We start from the raw sequence: 17,209 nt of genomic DNA, 5'->3' as shown, positions 1-17,209 counted from the left end.
GGCCATCCAGGACAGAGGCTCTTAATCTTTTTTATGTCATGGACCCCACTTTGGCAGTATGGTGAAGCCAAAGGTCCCTTCTCAAGACATGATTTTAAATGCAAAAATCAAATACATAGGATTGCAAAGGAAAGCAATTTTGTTGAACTATAGCTTGTTAGCATATTAAAAACAATCACAACAACAATAGGTTAGGGAACTCCAGATTAAGAACCCCTGATCTCATTCAACCTCCTCATTTTTCAGTTGAGGAAACAAAGGCTCCCAGAGATTAGGTGACTTTATTTTATTTTATTTTGTATTTTTTAGGCAATTGGGGTTAAGTGACTTGCCCAGGGTCACACAGCCAGTAAGTGTCAAGTGTTTGGTCTGAGGCCAGATTTGAACTCAGGTCCTCCTGACTTCAGGACCAGTGCTCTATCCACTGTGCCACCTACCTGCCCCACTAGGTGACTTTAACAAGCATCAAAGTCCTGATTGGAACCCAGGGCTTCAGACTACAAGGTGAGCATTCTATTCTTTGTACTGTACTGCCACCAGTCAAGCATGAGAGTTCCTTCCAGGAGGGACCATCACCCCCTTTGTAGCTGATCTATGATGATCTGTACATAAATCATTGACTACAGGAGGGGACCTCTATTTTAAGGTGTTCCCCCTCTCTCCTGGCAAAGAACCCTTTGGCAATGGGAATGATTGTCCACAAATCTACCCACACCAATAAGAGTTCTCATTTCCTATTCTGAGTTTTCTTTAAGGAAGTCTATATTTAAATAAATACGCTATCCATTAGCAGGCATGTTATCTTTTCTTTCTAATTCCCTTCTGTCAGATTCATCCTGTGTTTTGTATTTCTGAAGTCAGGGATTATGAGGTGGAGAGGACCCCAAACCCCTGGCTGGTAGATGCTAGCAAACTTAGTCAATTTGGTTGAAAATGTAAAAAAAAGTCCAAGCAACTTTGATTGACTGGTTAATTGAGCTGACTGGATGAACACATTGAGAATGATTGAAATTGGAGCCTCATTTAGTCCAGTAAATTTGTTTTTGCTATTGGCAGAAGGCACTGGGTCCTGGGTGTAGGGATATGAGAAGAACGTTCATAGTGGAAAGGGGAAGTTACATGTTTGAAGCTAGACTAAAGCTAGGTCAAACACTTCTGGGTTTCAGGAAACAAGAGCTATCTGGGCTCTGGTCCCATATTTGCCTCAGACTTGCTTTTCGATCTTGAACTTTTATGAGGTACCTGTATCTGTAAAAAGAAGAGGCCCCCCAGAGGCAGTGGAGCGGACTGGGGAATGTGCTGGACTTGTCCATGGTCCCAAAGCTAGGAAATTTCAGAGGTTCTAGGCTGAGAGTCAAGACCCAGATTGGAATCCTGCCTTTGCAGTTCAGTAGCTGGGTTCATGGGACATGTACGTCTACATCCCCTCCATCCTTCCAGCCCAGCCCAGTCAGCTCTTTGCTGCCCTCCCCTTTGGAAAATCATTGGAATCCCTATCTGAGACGAACATTTGGGAAAGTGCCTGAGGATGCTCTCATCTGTACCTCCCCTGACAATGAATCCCCAGGGAGCCGGTTTTCACTTTTTCAATAAGGGTTAATGGCTACCCTGCTGTGCAGCCCATGTTCCCAGCTTCAGTGCCCCAAGGCCCCAGACTGGGTGCTTGCGATTCCCAGGATGCTCACCTCTCCATCCGGATGGCTTCTGTCCTGCGCAACTTCTCCTCCCAGGTCTCATTCAGTTCAGCGATGATCTTTTCAGTCTCCTGCAGGGACGCAGTGTGTGGGAAGATTGAGTGAGAAAAAATGGTCTTGTTTGTTTTTTCCTTTTTAGGCAATTGGGGTTAAGTGACTTGCCCAGGGTCACACAGCTAGTAAGTGTCAAGTGTTTGGTCTGAGGCCAGATTTGAACTCAGGTCCTCCTGACTTCAGGGCCGATGCTCTATCCACTGCGCCACCTAGCTGCCCCTAAAATGGTCTTTTCTTACAGAATGAAATACCATTGACTTTTGGAAAAAATTAGCTTTAGGAAGAAGGGTGGGGAGAGGAGACCTTGGTCTTATGCTGGCTCAAGATAGCTTCAAGTTTCTTGAAATCATGAAGATTAGGAATTGTTTTCATACCCTCAGGGACCACCAAAAGTCAGTCAGTAGACCCAAGAGACCATCCTTGAGTTCTGTCTCTACTTTCTATTAGGTCACATGGGAACTGGTTTTGGTGGGTGACACTATCTGGTTTGCGCAGGGTTAACACTGGTCCCAGTGTCAGGGAGACACTGTCAAGTGTCGATGGAGCTGAGACACATATTGCAAGCCAGCTGATTTGCCTGAGCTTCTCTGGGTAGCAGCATCATCATGCCTCATTATTCTCTCTTGTTGTACAGCCAGAGCCTAGACGTCATATAGTGCATAAAGTGGTAGACCTGGAGGTGGGAAGAGCTGCTTTCAATCCTTTCTCTGGGGATATTTGTTATCGTATGACCCTGGGCAACTCCCTAAATGTCTCTGAGCCTCAGTTTCTTCTTCTGTAAAATGGAGCTACTCCTGGGAGCAGGATTGGTGTGAGGTTAAGATAAGCCAAGGCATCTGCAACTGTCTTGGCCAACTTTCTGGTTCTCTCTCCTCTAGATATGCAGAGATGCCAGTGATTATGATCGTCCTCCACTTGGTCAGTGCTGGCCCCTCCCATTAGACAGAAGCCCTTGGAAGACCAAGCTGTCCGCTTTTGTTTTGTCTCAGCACAGTGTCTGCAGATGGGGGGGCTTGATAAATGCATGATGATTAACTTATGGATTTCTTTTGTTGCTATTCAGTTGTGTCCAACTCTTTGTGACCCCATTTGGGGTTTTCTTGGCAAAGGTACTGGAGTGGTTTGCCATTTCCTCCTCCAGCTCATTTTAGAGATGAGGAAACTGAGGCAAACAAGGTTAAGTGACTTGCCCAGGGTCACACAGCTAGTAAGTGTCTGAGGTCCTCTTGTCTCTGTGGCTGGCACTCCAGCCACTGCACCACTGCACCTGATGGATTTCATGCTGTCCCCAAAATAATAGTAGTTGTCATTTACATAGAATTTCAAGGTTTTCAAAGTGCCTTACCTGCATTAAATTACTTAATACTCATGACAGTCCTGTGTGGTAGGTGGTACTACTGGCAACTCCATTTTACAGACAAGGAAGCTAAGGATCAGTGTCTTGGCTAAGGTCACACAGGCAATGTCTAAGGCAGGATTAGAACCCAGATCATCTTGACTGCAAGTCCAATACTCTATCATTATCACCCTTCTATCCAGTTAGCTGCCTCAGAGGTTTTTCTCTTCACTCACCTTCAACCTCTCAATGGCTTCTTCACTGCCTGGAGCAAACAGCATCCGCTCGTGGAGGCTGGACACAGAGGCCGCTCGGCTGGATAAGGCTGACAGGGAAGATGAGGGGCTCATACCCACCAAGGCGTTGGTCACTGTGGAGAGATTGTCAGGGCGTTGACTCAATTCTGCCACGCCAGGGTTACCATTATTGTTCTCAAAGTCGGACATGTCTATGGTGAGGAAGGGAAGAAGGAGGGGAACAGACAGACAGAAGGAAGAGGAAAAAAAGCAGAAAAAAAGAAAAAAAACCATAGTTGGGAAAAAGCAACAAGGTGAAGCAAAGAGAATGCTAAAAACCAAAACAAAGAAGCAGGCACACGGCGACCCCTGCCATGTCTAGTCTGGCCTCTCTTCTCAGCTCTGCAGCCTTCTCCATCCACCTCTGGCCTCGAGCAAGCCACCCACCACCTTCTCACCGAAGCTCTGGTGCCCGATGGTCACTGCTTCCTCAATGACCACACCTGCTTGCCAGCTGCTCAATGAAAGCCTTCATCCACATAGCCCCAGCTGTGTCTCTGTACCCCGGGTTGCAGGGGAGGGGAGGTCAGTGGCTCAGACAGACTCCAGCTCATGAGCTCACACTGTGGCCAAGTCAGCTAGCGTCCGTTATTGCATGGCAAGGGGCAGCCTCTCTCACAATTGGCACATAAAGGGTATTCCTTCATACCTGTGCTAGAGGCCTTGGCATGGCCTGGTGGCCTTGTCCAAGCCCGCCTTTTGGCTCTCAATACCTCTTTTTGACACTCAGAACCCTTCCTTCTTTCCTCTGCTATCCTCTCTCAGCTTCCCCCATCATCTCCCAGCTGCCTCCCAGCTCCTCACCACACTCCCTAGTCAGCATCTGCCTCTACCTCACTATCCAAAGTGATTTCAGTTTTCAGTTGATGCCCTGCCTGTTTCTGCAATTTCCTCCCTTATTCTTGGAGGAGTTCAGACTTATCCCTCAGTCACTTCTATTGGTGAGATGGGCCTTTAGCCTACGGGGGAAGTATCTTAGAATTCCAAGGTCTCTAGACCTTTCTTTGCGGCCACATTCCATGGCCATCTCTGTCTCACTGGGATTCTAAAGAAAGGCCCAATGACCCTCTTGGGGAGTGCTCTGGAAGAGTTGGGGAGGGGGGGCCTTCTCTTTTTCTTGTTCTAGTTCAGCACCTTCTTTAACTGACAACACTTGGCACATGACCACCCCCTCCTCTACCAGGCCATTGTGATCCACCATGGAGGAGTCCACTTCACCAGGCACTTGGGGGCAGAGCTAAGAATCTGGTTCAGAGGAGCACAGAAATTCAGTCTTTGTGAGCTAATGAGACTTCAGGCTGTTTCAGACACAGAGGAGACAGAGAACTGTGCTCGCTCTAGGATTTCTTCTTTTGGTTGTCACCTGGGTCACGCAAAGGATGCATGTCAACTGCTGGGCATGTAGCCCTCATGTTTTCCTGGGACTGGGGATCAAAGACTGAATTTCTGGGCCCGTCAGATAGAGATTCTAGCTTCACCCCCCAAGCTAAGGTGTGATCCCAGCTGCTCACCTCTGTTGGATACACAAAGGCCCAGGCTGTAGGACCATCTGCCATGCAAGCTCAAGCTCTAAGCAGGGAAGACGATATCTCATGTCTAATGGCACCACCTTCGTTACTTCCCTGGTGCTCCTTTGTCACCAGCCCAGTATCTCCTAAAGGCAGTTCACCATTGCAGGTGTGGGCCCCTCCTAAAACAGCTCTGTGGCCAATAAGCATGACAATAGCTCTCCAACCAGAACTAGCTCCCATGCCAGCCCTAGCAGACACCAACAGGAGCAGCAGCAGCAGCAGCAGCAGCAAACATAGCTATAGCATGGAGGTTGTTTCACCAAAAGTTTTTTTGGGAAAACAGGGTTCCCCTGGGGTGCCTGGGCTCTGGAGTGGGTGCCCAAAACATTTCTTGGATGGGCCTGGAGTCAGAGGCAGTGAGTGGGGACCGGGCTGGACTGGGAGTCTCTGGAGTCCCAGAGCTGTCACTAACTCGCTGTGTGCCTCCTGGGGAAAGTCACAAACTCTCTGGACCTCAGTTCCCCCATAGCGCATAAGGGGGAGGTTGAACTAAATGATCAATGAGTGGTTAAAGAGCTGGCCTTAGAGTCAAGTCCCAATTCTGACATGACCTTGAGCAAGTCCATAGTGGATGCTTCCTCAGTGCTTGGGGATCGTTTGATCGAGGCCTTCCCTGCATGATAGAGACCTCTACACCTTCTGCTTTACTTGCACCTACTTTGGGACCTCCCATCACCTCCATGTCTTGATGATAAGGAGAAGGAAGCCTTTTGTGAAGAGACTCACTTTGAATTTTACTTCGTGTCTCTCACCAGCATCAAAGGACATGCAACTGGAGAAGGTTCTGTCTGGAGGAATTCACCATTTGAGGTGGCCGTTGACAGTCTTTCTCTAGCTTCCAACCTCAAGGGTTATTTCCTTAAACTGAGGCAGTGCCTCCTGCCTCCAATGAAATGCTCATAGGGAAGTCAGGAGTTTATATGAGCTCCTGGAAGGGAGGGGCATCTGAAGGAGTCAGAGGGCCCTAACTACATAGTCCTGAGGGCCAGCTTAGCTGATTGCCACCTCCCCACCCCAACCCTTCACATTTCCTTTAGACACAACTATCATGGCTCAGATATCATTTCCTCTTTGAATCCCCAGGCTCCTCCAAAGCTTAGCTCAAGCTCTACCTTTTTTTTTTTTTTTGTTAGGCAATGGGGTTAAGTGACTTGCCTGGGGTCATACAGCTAGTGAGTGTTATGTGTCTGAGACCAGATTTGAATTCAGGACCTCCAGACTCCAAGGCTGAAGCTCTATCCATTGGGCCACCTAGCTGCCCCTCAAGGGAACATTTCCTGACCTACTCATCTATTAATGCTCTCTCCCTGTGGCAATTACATTGTATTGAGGGATATTTCATAAGTATAGTAAATTTCCAGGTGAGGAGATCCTCTCTATCAATGTAGGTTGACACCTTTTCTGAAATATAGTCTTTGAGAGTTTCCTAGAACCTCTCAAGGTTAAATGACTTGCTTAGGATCACACAGCTAGTACTTGTCAGAATTGGGACTTGAATCCAAGGCCAGCTCTCTAACCATTAGCCAATGTACACAGATACTCTGGATTTACCCAAATAAGTGCATGTTTTATTTATCCTACCAGTCAAATCCTACCCTGCCTTGAGGGCAGGGGCTTTTTTCTGTTTGCTTTTGTGACTCCAGGATCTAGCAACTATATGGCACATGGTAGAGTCTTGGTATATTCTTGCTGATTAATTTATTGATCAATTGGAACGTGAGCCCCTCAAGGGCAGGGTTTGTTTTCTTTTAGTCTCTGAATCCCTAGCAGGAATTTACAGAAGCACTTGGAGGAGTCTAGCACTGTGCCTAGCCCAGAGTGGAGGTTTAATAACCACGTATGGATTGATCAGAACATAAGTTCCTTGAGGGCAGGACCTGCTCAACTGTGGTCTCGGTATCCCCCGTACCAAGTATGGTACTTCAGACTAGTAGAGGCTTAATGCTTGTCATAGACTTGAACTGAATTACCTTCAAGCCTCCAACAGGCAGCCACAGTAGCATCTTGCTTCCAGGCAGACCCTCCTTCCTTCCTGATGAAAATGCCTGCCACTCACAGGCACTCCTCCCCAAGCCTCACCGTCCACTGCCTGACCAGCAGAACCTCTTCTGTTCCCAATCCCAGACTTTACCATTGACCTCAGGGTCACCGGCAGATAGGAACAAGTCTTCCCCACAAATAGTCAGGGACTCCTGCCCTATAGAATCATAGCAGGCACTGGAGACCCTGGGGACAGCTCACTGTCCTGTGAGGTCAGTGATGGCCTTTGAAGAACGGGGGGTCAGCCTCGAGCTGGTCCAGGACCATTGGCTCGAAGAGCTATAAGGGGCCCCACGGGCCAACTGAGAGTTGAGCAGGAACCTTCTCTATACTGCCCCAAACAAGTGGTCTTCCAGTGAGTAGGAAGCCCCTTCTGAGCCAGCCCGTTCCATGTTTGGAAGCTCTAATTGTTAGTGGGTTTTTACTTATATGGAGCCGAGACTAACCACTTGGCAAATTCCACCCATCACTCTAGCTCTGTCCTTTAGGCCAGCATGGAAGATGGTAGTGACATCAGTTGTCCAGCCACTCTCATGCCCTTGCCTTCCTCAGTATTTATTTTAGGAGCACCAGAACCCTCCTCTTCCTACAGCCGTTGAATCCTAGTTCTGGAGCTGGAGGGGGCCTTGGAGCTCATTTAGTCTAGCATCCTCATTTGGCATGAGGGAACTAAGGCCCCAGAGTTGAAGTGACTTGACTAAGCTCACCCAGGTAGTGACTGGCAGAGCAGGTGGCTCTGGACTGCCCCTCTTTCATCCCATGGGCCTGTGATTTGGAGGGAGATGCAAGAAAGTGGCAGGAAGGGGAAAGGATGGCTGAGTAGGAGGACAGGTATCTGTTTCCATGGGGATGCCAGAGCCCAGCCTTGGGCCATGATCGCAGACCTTGGAGAGCCCATCTAGGGGTTCCCATCCCATGCTGTATTTATGTTCCTTGCCAATGACTGATTCTCTCAGAAGCAGTGAAGCACACAGAGATATCAGCAAAGGGAAATACACACATTTAGGTCCTCCTGGCACAGTGTTGGCTAAGAGAGGCAAGGAAAGGGAAAGTGGGCGAGAAAGACAAAGAGAACAAAACAACAACAGGTTTAACTCTCTAGGACTTGGGAGCTGAAGCCAACAGAGTCATCCACCCTTGTCAGGCTAGGGGTGGCAGGATTTGATTTCATGTGGTGCCTGCTCAGGCCAGGTGGCATGCTGGGGCCCCCTCCCAATTCCCATAGCTCCATCAAGTTCTAACTCTGGCTTAGGAAGGGCCTCTCTTATCCATCCTGGTACCTACCCTACACCTGGCTAGTGACAAACCTAGCCCTGGGAGCTGGGGAAATCCCTCACCTTTCTAAATGGACTTCCCCCTTCAGAGGAAGGGGCTCACTTGAGAGACAGGACAATTAATTCCTAGGAATCAGAGTGTAGATTATATTTCATCCCTCGGAACCAGGAGGTACTCTTGCAGGGGTGGAAAGGCCAGACAACTTAACATTGGCCATGGAGCAGTAAAGGGATGAAAGGAGAGAGAGGGAGGAAGAAAGAGAATAAGGGAGGTAGGAAGGGAGGAAGGGATAGAGGAGGAGAGGGAAGAAGAGATTCCCAGAGAAGACCTTGGGACAGGCTGGATTCCTTTGGGAAGACTACTTCCTACATCCCAATTTGCTAGCACTTTTATGTCTGAGGTCCAGTTGCTACAGCCCTTCAACTAAGGGACGTGAAAATGCAGCACGTGCAGTAGGGAGGACCACAGGATACATACTGTCAATGATGTCCCCAAGCCCCTGGGCATACAGAAGGTCTCTCAGGCGAGCCACCTCATCCTTCAGCTCCCGGATGAGCTTGTTGTTGGGGTCCTCATTTATGACGGCATTGCACCGGATCTGTTTGGCCCGGTCAGCATATCTGCAAAGAGGACAGAAGTGCTCGGTGCACCAGACAGTGCCCGTTGCTTCTCAGAAGACGTTCAGCAACCAGACGCCACATAATAAATACACTTTGTAGACTTGAACCATACTGAGGCAGCGATCATCGGATCCTAAATCTAAGTGACCCCAGTCTGTCTGGCCCAATCCCCTCATTTTACAGCTGAGGAAACTGAGGCTCGGGAAAGTTAAATGACTGTCCCAGAATGAGGATGTTGGGAAGGCCAGGAGCAAGAGGCTTTGAGGGATTTTGGACACTTTGGATAGGCAGCTAAAAAACCCATACACCAGAGTGGGAGCTGTTCACGGGGCCCAAGGATCCTGTCTAGGAGTACATTTCAAGGGATCCATGAACTGGGGTGGGGACAAACAATGATGTCTTTATTTGTATTAACCTCTAACCGAAATGTAGCAATTCTTTCAGTTAACAAGGTAGGCAACAAACATGATTCTGAGAAGGGGTCTGGAGACTTCACTGGACAGCCAATGAATAACAATAAGAATAATAAATAAGGTTCAGGATTCCAACACTAGAGGAATTTGACAACTCAGAAAGAGCCTCTGAATTAAACCTCAGAGTTGATGACTGGTACAGAAGTGAGATTAGGGTAGCTTGGCAAAGAGAATAAGAATAAGTTATGAGAGACTTATAGCCTATCCAGAAGCATTGGGCCCGTTCATCAGGAATATGTTCTTGGAGAACAGATCCAGAAGGTGCTGGACCTGGTGAGCCTTGAATGACATCACAAAAGTGAAAGGCTTAGGTTTTAAGAGACAGGAAATGACTCATTTAGTGGTGTGGGAGTCACTTCTGAATCAGCTGCCTCTGGACAGTCAGACAGTCAGACTACCTACTTGTAAGATCAAAGACCAAATTAATTTGGAGTCAGAGTGAAATAATTGGTACTTTGGAGTTCCAAATGGCAGGAATATGGTTGCTTTGGGCCAGGTGCACCCCGATATGGAGACAATCACATGGAATGCCTTCTAATTATCTTCCATTAACTCAAGCCACTTCTAGAGCTACTCATGAAATTATGGTGTGGGCTTTCGAGGTCCTGGTCTGTCTGTCTCGTGTATATGTCTGAATGCACACACACACACACACACACACACACACACACACACACACACACACACACACACAGAGCTAGAGCTGAAAGAGATGTCACAAACCATTTAGTGTAACCCTTTCATTTTACAAATGAGGAAACAGGCACGGGGCAGGGAGCGACTTGCTTAAGGTTGTAGGATCATAAGCATAGAACTGGAAGTGACCTTCAAGGCTATGTAGTATAACAGCCTCATTTTAAAGAGGAGGAAACTGAGGCTTAGAGGAGGTAAGTGATTTGCCTAAAGTTACAGAGGTTGTAAGTGGGAAAATCAGCATTCAAATCAAGGCTGGCTGACTCCAAGTTGCCTACAAATGTCCTTGTGATGAGGACAATTTAGCATCATGTGGCCCATGGTGATCTCTCTGACTTAGGAGCTGCCACCCCTAGTCAAGCCCCTTCCTTCCCAGGCCCATCAATGCTTTCTATCCCATCTGTCCACTCCCACATGGGTCTACGGCTGCAGCCAAGATAATCCATCATGCTTTCACGAGGAGGGTGGGGTAGGATAGAAGATAGAACCAGGAGGAAAAGGCCTGTTGTCATCCCTCTGTCTCATAGCCTTGAGATCACATCTTGAGGTGAAGGAGCTTTGGCAGGAAACATTCATTAGATTTAAATAAGTGATGATGGGGGAATGCTGGAGCGATGTGCTGGGGTAGAGTTGTCTGAGAGGGCCACATGCATCACTCTCCTGCCCTCAAGGAGGGTATGGATGGGAGATATTATCTCTGGCCCCCCAGGTCTTACCTCAGAGTGCTGAGGGTCTCATCATAGTTGATGTCTGCAGGGCTCAGAGCTGCCACCATAGCGGTCCTGGAATTACCCCCTGATAGGAAAAACAAAACACCTCAGGAGCAGCCCCACGAGGAACTGGGCACCAACCATCATTCACTGTTCTTTCCTCCTAGGAAGCTGGAAGCTCCCTTTTGACACCATCAGCCGTGACTCCCTCATTTTTAACAGATGAGATCTTCCTGGACTCAGGAAGACCTGAATTCAAATCTTCCTTCCTTCTTTCAGTTCTTAGCACAGTGCCTGACACAGAATAGGTGCCTAATAAATGCTTGTTGACTTGATGACTTACTAGTACCTAAAAGTCTGCAAACCCAGACCTTAGTTTTGTTCATCTGTAAAATGGGAACAATAATGCCTCTAGCTTGTACCTCACTGTGTCGTTGTCCAGACATAATAGGAGCTGATGTGTCTAGATTGCTTTAAGGTTTGCCAGGCACCACACAGACTCATGTGACCCTCTCTACAGCCCTCTGGAGTGGGGTGGGATGGTTTTATTATCTACATGTTAAAGATGAGGGAACTGAGGCTCAGAATGCTTGTCCAGAGGTGAGATGTGTGCCTTCCTGGCTCAGGCCAGGTATGATTGGGACTTTGACTATAGACTTTGACAGATCTTGAGATGTCCATTTCTTCAGCTTGGAGCAATCGGTCTCTTTCCTCTGACCATTTGTCAAAGACCTCATGATTCTGCAGCCATGATCATGCCTGTAGGCCATTAGGATGAAGGCTTTCATTTTGACTTTTCACCAAATCCCATCACACCTCCAGGGTATTCCCCGTCCCTCTGCCCCTATGCCAGGATCTCTGCCTTACTACCATAGAGCAGGACCCCCAGGTCTCTATTGAGACCTGTATCCTGAAATCCCCCAGTCTTTCCTTGATGTCCTGCCTCTTGCTACCTCTGTGACCTTGGGTAAATTGCTTTCCTTTTCTGGGCCTTATTTTCTTCCTCCATAAAATAAGGGGATTTGACTAGATGCTTCCACTGACCTAGGATTGGTCCTCTGGTTGCTGCCCTCCACCCTCCTCCTCCTCCCCAGCCCCATGGGTGAAGCTCATGTTAAGGCCTGTCTCACTGTGTTTGCCTTTGGCCCCAGAATTGTTCCTTTGGAACCCATTGTGTGCGATCATCCAAGGGTCATTGGTGCAGCTGAGAAGGAAAGCCAGTTCACAGAGCTCCAGACCTATCTCAGAAGCCACTTATCCTCCTTCAAGGCCCCAGTGTGGCCCCCTTTCTATCATTTAACATTGGATCACCTAGCTAGGCCCATCCACGCTCCTAGTCCAACCTCATTCATCTACTCCCAGTCCAACCCCATTCATCAACTCCCAGTCCAACCTTTCATCTACTCCCATTCTAAAGATGAGGAAGCTGAGGCCCAGGGCAGGGAAGCAACCTTCCCAGCGTTATACAACTTTTATGTGCGTGGAGTAGAACCATAGGACCATAGATTTAGAGTGGGCCCAACCTCAGAAGCCATCTAGTTCAATGCTCTCATTCTATAGACGTGAAGACTGAGTGTCAGAGAGCTTGGGGACTTGTTCAATATCCCACGGGTGGTGTCAGAGGTGAGATTTAAGCCAAGTTCTCTGACTCCAAAGCCAGTACTCTTTCCCCCATCTCACACCCACTCCTCAAACTCATGGCATCCCAAGGGGCTAATCCCAGACCTTGGAAAGGCTTAGAAATTGGACCAGCCCTCTCTGACCCAAATGTGCCTGCAGTTTTGCATTCTGCTTGTCTCCCAGGGGGAGTAGCAATTTTCCCAGACAAGAGCCCATCATCCTTTCTGAGGAAGGTGGATGGAGGAAGCAGTAAACCAAGCATTCTCCCCGTCAGGAGGCAGGCCCACTTGGTGCCCCTGGAGGCTGGTTGCCAGGGAACTGCAGGAGGAAGACGATGACAGCTGAATGTGAAGCAGCAGGGTTGAAAGAAGATTCCTTACCCAAGTTTTCCCGGAGGAGCCAGGTCAGCACTGAGTCTCTGTATGGGATGAAATCAGTCTTTTTCTTCTTTTTATTCTGCAGAAGGAAAAGGAAGAATCCAAGGAGGTCAAGCCTGTGAGCCCCTTGGCAGGTAGAAGAAGAGCATGAGAGGCAGATTGTCAGGCCAGCCAAGTGGCTTGTGCCCAAGCCCAGGAACCAACAAGAAGCACAATGGAGGCCAGGCCAGGCATTGCCACTCATCAACTCTGCACACAGACAGGACATTGTTGCTTCTCCTGGCAGCCTCTGCCTGGGGCTGAGATTGGAGGGATACAGTCCCTCAAGGTCATTCTACATCAGAGGCCTTCTGAGGCTCAAGAGTGCCCTTGTAAACCTGGACTGTGAGGAATGGGTATCTCTTTGCTTTGTCTCCTAATCATCAGGCTGCGATGGATGGTCCACAGCCTCAAGTGGTCTTTGGGTTTCACTGTGGAGATTACTACTAAGGACTTTGTGTTGTTCACACCGAGAGACAGTTGAGGGCCCAGGGTGCCCAAAGCCCACTGTTTGACAATGGTGAGCAGTAGACTGCAGAGACAATTAGATGCTGCCTGGGGCCTCATCCAAGGGGACCCAAGAGGTCAACTGGTCCATTCCATTGCCAACTGTGCATCTTTAAGACATCTAGGAAATGAGATTTAAAAAATGTCTTCAGTAATCCATCATCCCTTCATTTTATCCAGGGTCATGATTTTAAATGAGTACCCTAGTTCTTTTTATGTTTTATCTCCATTACCCCATGGGCTGGGAAGGAGATGATTCTAGGTATTACAGGAAAGTAAAACAAGGCACAGGACCATAACCATTCTGGATCACAGTGGTAGATAAGGGCAGAAGTGTGAGATTGGGAAATTCCAGCCCAGTGGCTTTCCTATGAGGTGATCCTGGGTCCCTTTCCTAATCCCAAGCATTATTTTTGTTCTCCAAGACACTCTTCTAAATATCAAAAGGAAGCAGAGAGCCACGAACCTTGTTTGGTCCAGAATCCTGGAAAGAAAACAGAGAAACTAACTTAGAAGTGCTAAGAAAAGCAAATCATGATGAACTGATAGGAGTTAGAGGCCAAAACAATAGACTGGGGAATAAATTGCTGGCATTGCTAGAGTAAACCATCCCTCTGCACCAGCTGCCTTTCCCTCATGCTGATCCTGGCAAGCAAGCCAAAGAGAAATGTGGCTGTCTCAACAGCTGTCTGTCACATATTAGAAAACAGCAGATGGAAGGGGATTGGAAGGGCTTCTGGTGACTCAGATTTCTGATTCTGCTAATAACCCCAAACTGTCCTTGGAAAAGCACAAGTTCCCTGGCCCATGGAGAAGAAGACCATTGGATCCCAAAATAGAAGGTTTCAGGAAGGAAACCTGGCTCTCAGAGGATCTGAGAGGGGTGTCCAGAATGATCAACTCCCCTTTCCCTAGGACTACCTGTCCTAGTACTTATCTCAAAATTACTATATATTGCACAGCTGAACTAGAGAAGAAACTGGCACTGTCCCTGCTTGGGTCCTACCAGATCTTCAGGACACTAACACACCTGATCTTTAGAAAAGACACATGCAGGAAGCTTTAAAATCATCTTTGCCCCTGTCTTAGCCCATAGCAGAACTGGCATGGTGGAGTCTACAGCCAGAGATTCTTCCTGACTAGCCAATGTGTCCTCATGATTACAAAGCAGCCCTCGAGCCCAACTCACCATTTCAGCTAGAGCAGAGATGACTTTTCCCAGTGTGGTCAAGGACTTATTGATGTTTGCTCCTTCCTGTTGGAGGGAACAAAGCCCCAATGTTGGAAAACAAGTCAAAACAGCTTTCCTCTGGAAACTTCTTTTTAGTGTCACTGCTCTGTTCAGGAAGCCTCAGTGGCTCCCTATTCCTTTTAGAATGAAATCCACACTCCTTTATTTGGCCGATAAGACCCTTCATAATCTTTTCAAACCTGCTTTCCCATTATTCTACCTAACGTTCTCTGTATTCCAGCCATATCCATTTACTTGCTGTTCTCCTAATACGACATTCCATCTCCCATCTGCCTGGACTGTGTGCACTCGTGGGCATGTGCACACACACAATGCATGCACACACATATGAGCATTTGTAGCTGACCAGAGCCATGCTCAATACGTTAAAGATGGGAAGATCTAAATCCCCAGAAGAAATTTACTTGATGAGGATCTCCTAGCAAATGGCACTGACTTTGTCGCTAAGGTTTTACTTATTTGGGCATTTCCCATTCCTTAGACCCTGTAGTGATCAGGGTAATTGCCAGGTTTGATTCCATTCTTCAAACCTAGTTCTAGAATCCATCTTGCTAGCACCACCCCAAGGGAACAAGTCAACCCTAGTGGTTGCTAGCCTATCCCAAGGGAACTACTGTAATCCCAGATCATCACTCTATTCCTTTCCTTGTGGTCTTGCCTGGTGGACCTGCCATATTCTCAAAAGGGGAAGGCCCTTGGCCTCCATGAAATTAAACTGAACAAACATGTTAAGCTTTGATTTTGTTCTGTGCACTTAGAATAATATGGAGACAAAAATGAAATGGTGGAACTTCAATGAGTTTACATTCTATGGCAGAAATGCAGTAGGTACACCGATTAGTAAATACAAAGTAAACAATTGAGAGAGGGAGAGGGAAAGAGGAAAGAGGGAGAGAAGGAGGAAAGGAGAGAGAGGAGAGGAGGGAGGGAGAGAGAGAAAAAGCAAGAGAGAGAGAGAGAGAGAGAGAGAGAGAGAGAGAGAGAGAGAGAGAGAGAGAGAGAGAGAGAAGGTAGGGAGACAGAAACAGAGACAGAGACCAAGACAGACAAAGAGACAGAGAAAGGGGGGGGGGCCTCAGCAACAAGAGGAGGGTTGTAGGATGCCCCCAATCTGGGCTTTGAGGGAAGATTCCAAGAGGCAGGAGTGAGAAGACCGTCAGCCTTGCCTCAGCGTCCTGCTGTACAGCATGCTGGTGCCAGGCTCCCAAGGTCACCCCACACATTCTGTCCTCGGAGGTGGCATCAGAGGGAGACTCTCCAAGAGCAGAAGCATGCTAATCTTACCTTGAGGCGTGTGCCCTTGGCTCCTGTGGAGTCAGCTCGCTCACTCCCTGCCAGGTCAACGAGGCTGATCTTGCTCACCTGAAAGCCAAGTCAGACCAGGTGTTAGGGGACACTCCAGAGACTCCCGTGGGTCTAAAGAGGCTGAAGAAGAGCAGGCCAACATCCCCAGCCAGAACACCTGGGACCCCACACTCAGAGCTCCTTGTGATCTCTGAGTGGCCATAGGAGGGCCGAGACTCCTTGAAGCTCACAGAGCTACAAACACATACTACAAAATGGCGGAGGATAATGACCCAACAGAGGGGGAGAGCCCTTTGAGCCGCAGGAGGGGGGCAGCAGAGGAGGCTTCCTTCCCTCAGGAGTGGCGTTTGAAGGAGGCCTCGAATGACGGGTAGAACAATGATGATTGGTGTTTGACATTTGCAAAGTATGCTATTACCCCCTCCCTCTCTCCCTTCCTGTTTCATAGATGAGGGATTAGAAAGGTGGGGTGTCTTGCTGATAACCACACAGCTAAGTGTGAGTGGAGAGATTTGAACTCAGGCCTCTCTTAGCTCCAGGTCCCACTTCCTGTAACTTGGGAGAATATTTGTGACTTTTTTGACCATCCTTCATCAGTGCCTAGATTATGGGCTCTTTTCCCCTTCATGTTTGTCATTTCCTTAAGCCAAAAGGAAGATTCCTTTCATGCCCTGCCAGGATTCCTGACTTTGCCCCAAAAGCAAAGGCCTTGTGAGATGACATATAAATGACATAAATGAATCAGTGGTTGGGCCCATCCCCTCATCACTCCTTCCCCTAGTCTGGGCCTTTGGTGCTCCAGCAAGATTCTGTGGTTCCAAATTTCACCATGGTTTGAACCAAGGCTTTGCTTAGCAGAGAGTGGAGCTTGTTAATTGGTTCCCAGTGGGGGCAATACTCATGGCCTTCATTCCAGGTCACTCCAAGACCAAGGGACAGATCTGACAACCAAAAAGATGTCGCCTCTTCCTGCATGCCCAATGCCAGGCCCCAGACAGCATTTTGGAGCTATTGGGTTTCCAAGGCTGGACCCCTCCTTTCTGGAGGAGAGAGGGAGTGGATAGATAGATAGATAGACAGATAGATAGACAGGTAGGTAGACAGATAAAAGATATGTACATATATTTATAAATATAATCACTAAACATACTCACTGACATTTCTAAAGTTTGCAACATGTTGTATAGGCACTAATTCATTTGAACTTCCCAACCACCTTTTGAAGTCCCTAATCTAGGTAATACCATACCCATTTTACAGATAAGGAAAGCGAGGCTTACAGAGGTGTTAGATATGATTTGCAACCAGTCATGCAGGGAGCAAGTATCCGAGGTCTTCCTGGTTCTC

General features: G+C 48.0%; 1 protein-coding gene across 1 annotated transcript in view; it reads right to left on the bottom strand.

The window, feature by feature from the left end:
• Positions 1-17,209, bottom strand: part of KIF1A (kinesin family member 1A) — a 198,710-nt gene that overhangs the window by 102,532 nt on the left and 78,969 nt on the right. Inside the window, 9 exon segments of the mRNA XM_078147217.1 lie at positions 1,686-1,765; positions 3,321-3,532; positions 7,992-8,018; positions 8,744-8,886; positions 10,769-10,847; positions 12,763-12,838; positions 13,772-13,789; positions 14,495-14,560; positions 15,842-15,919. Coding sequence (XP_078003343.1) covers positions 1,686-1,765; positions 3,321-3,532; positions 7,992-8,018; positions 8,744-8,886; positions 10,769-10,847; positions 12,763-12,838; positions 13,772-13,789; positions 14,495-14,560; positions 15,842-15,919 — 779 coding nt within the window.

Source organism: Phascolarctos cinereus, unplaced genomic scaffold (genome assembly GCF_003287225.1).
Source record: "Phascolarctos cinereus isolate Bilbo 61053 unplaced genomic scaffold, phaCin_HiC Scaffold_7;HRSCAF=346, whole genome shotgun sequence".
Classification (NCBI taxonomy): domain Eukaryota; kingdom Metazoa; phylum Chordata; class Mammalia; order Diprotodontia; family Phascolarctidae; genus Phascolarctos; species Phascolarctos cinereus.
This window is presented reverse-complemented; position numbering and strand designations above follow the sequence as displayed.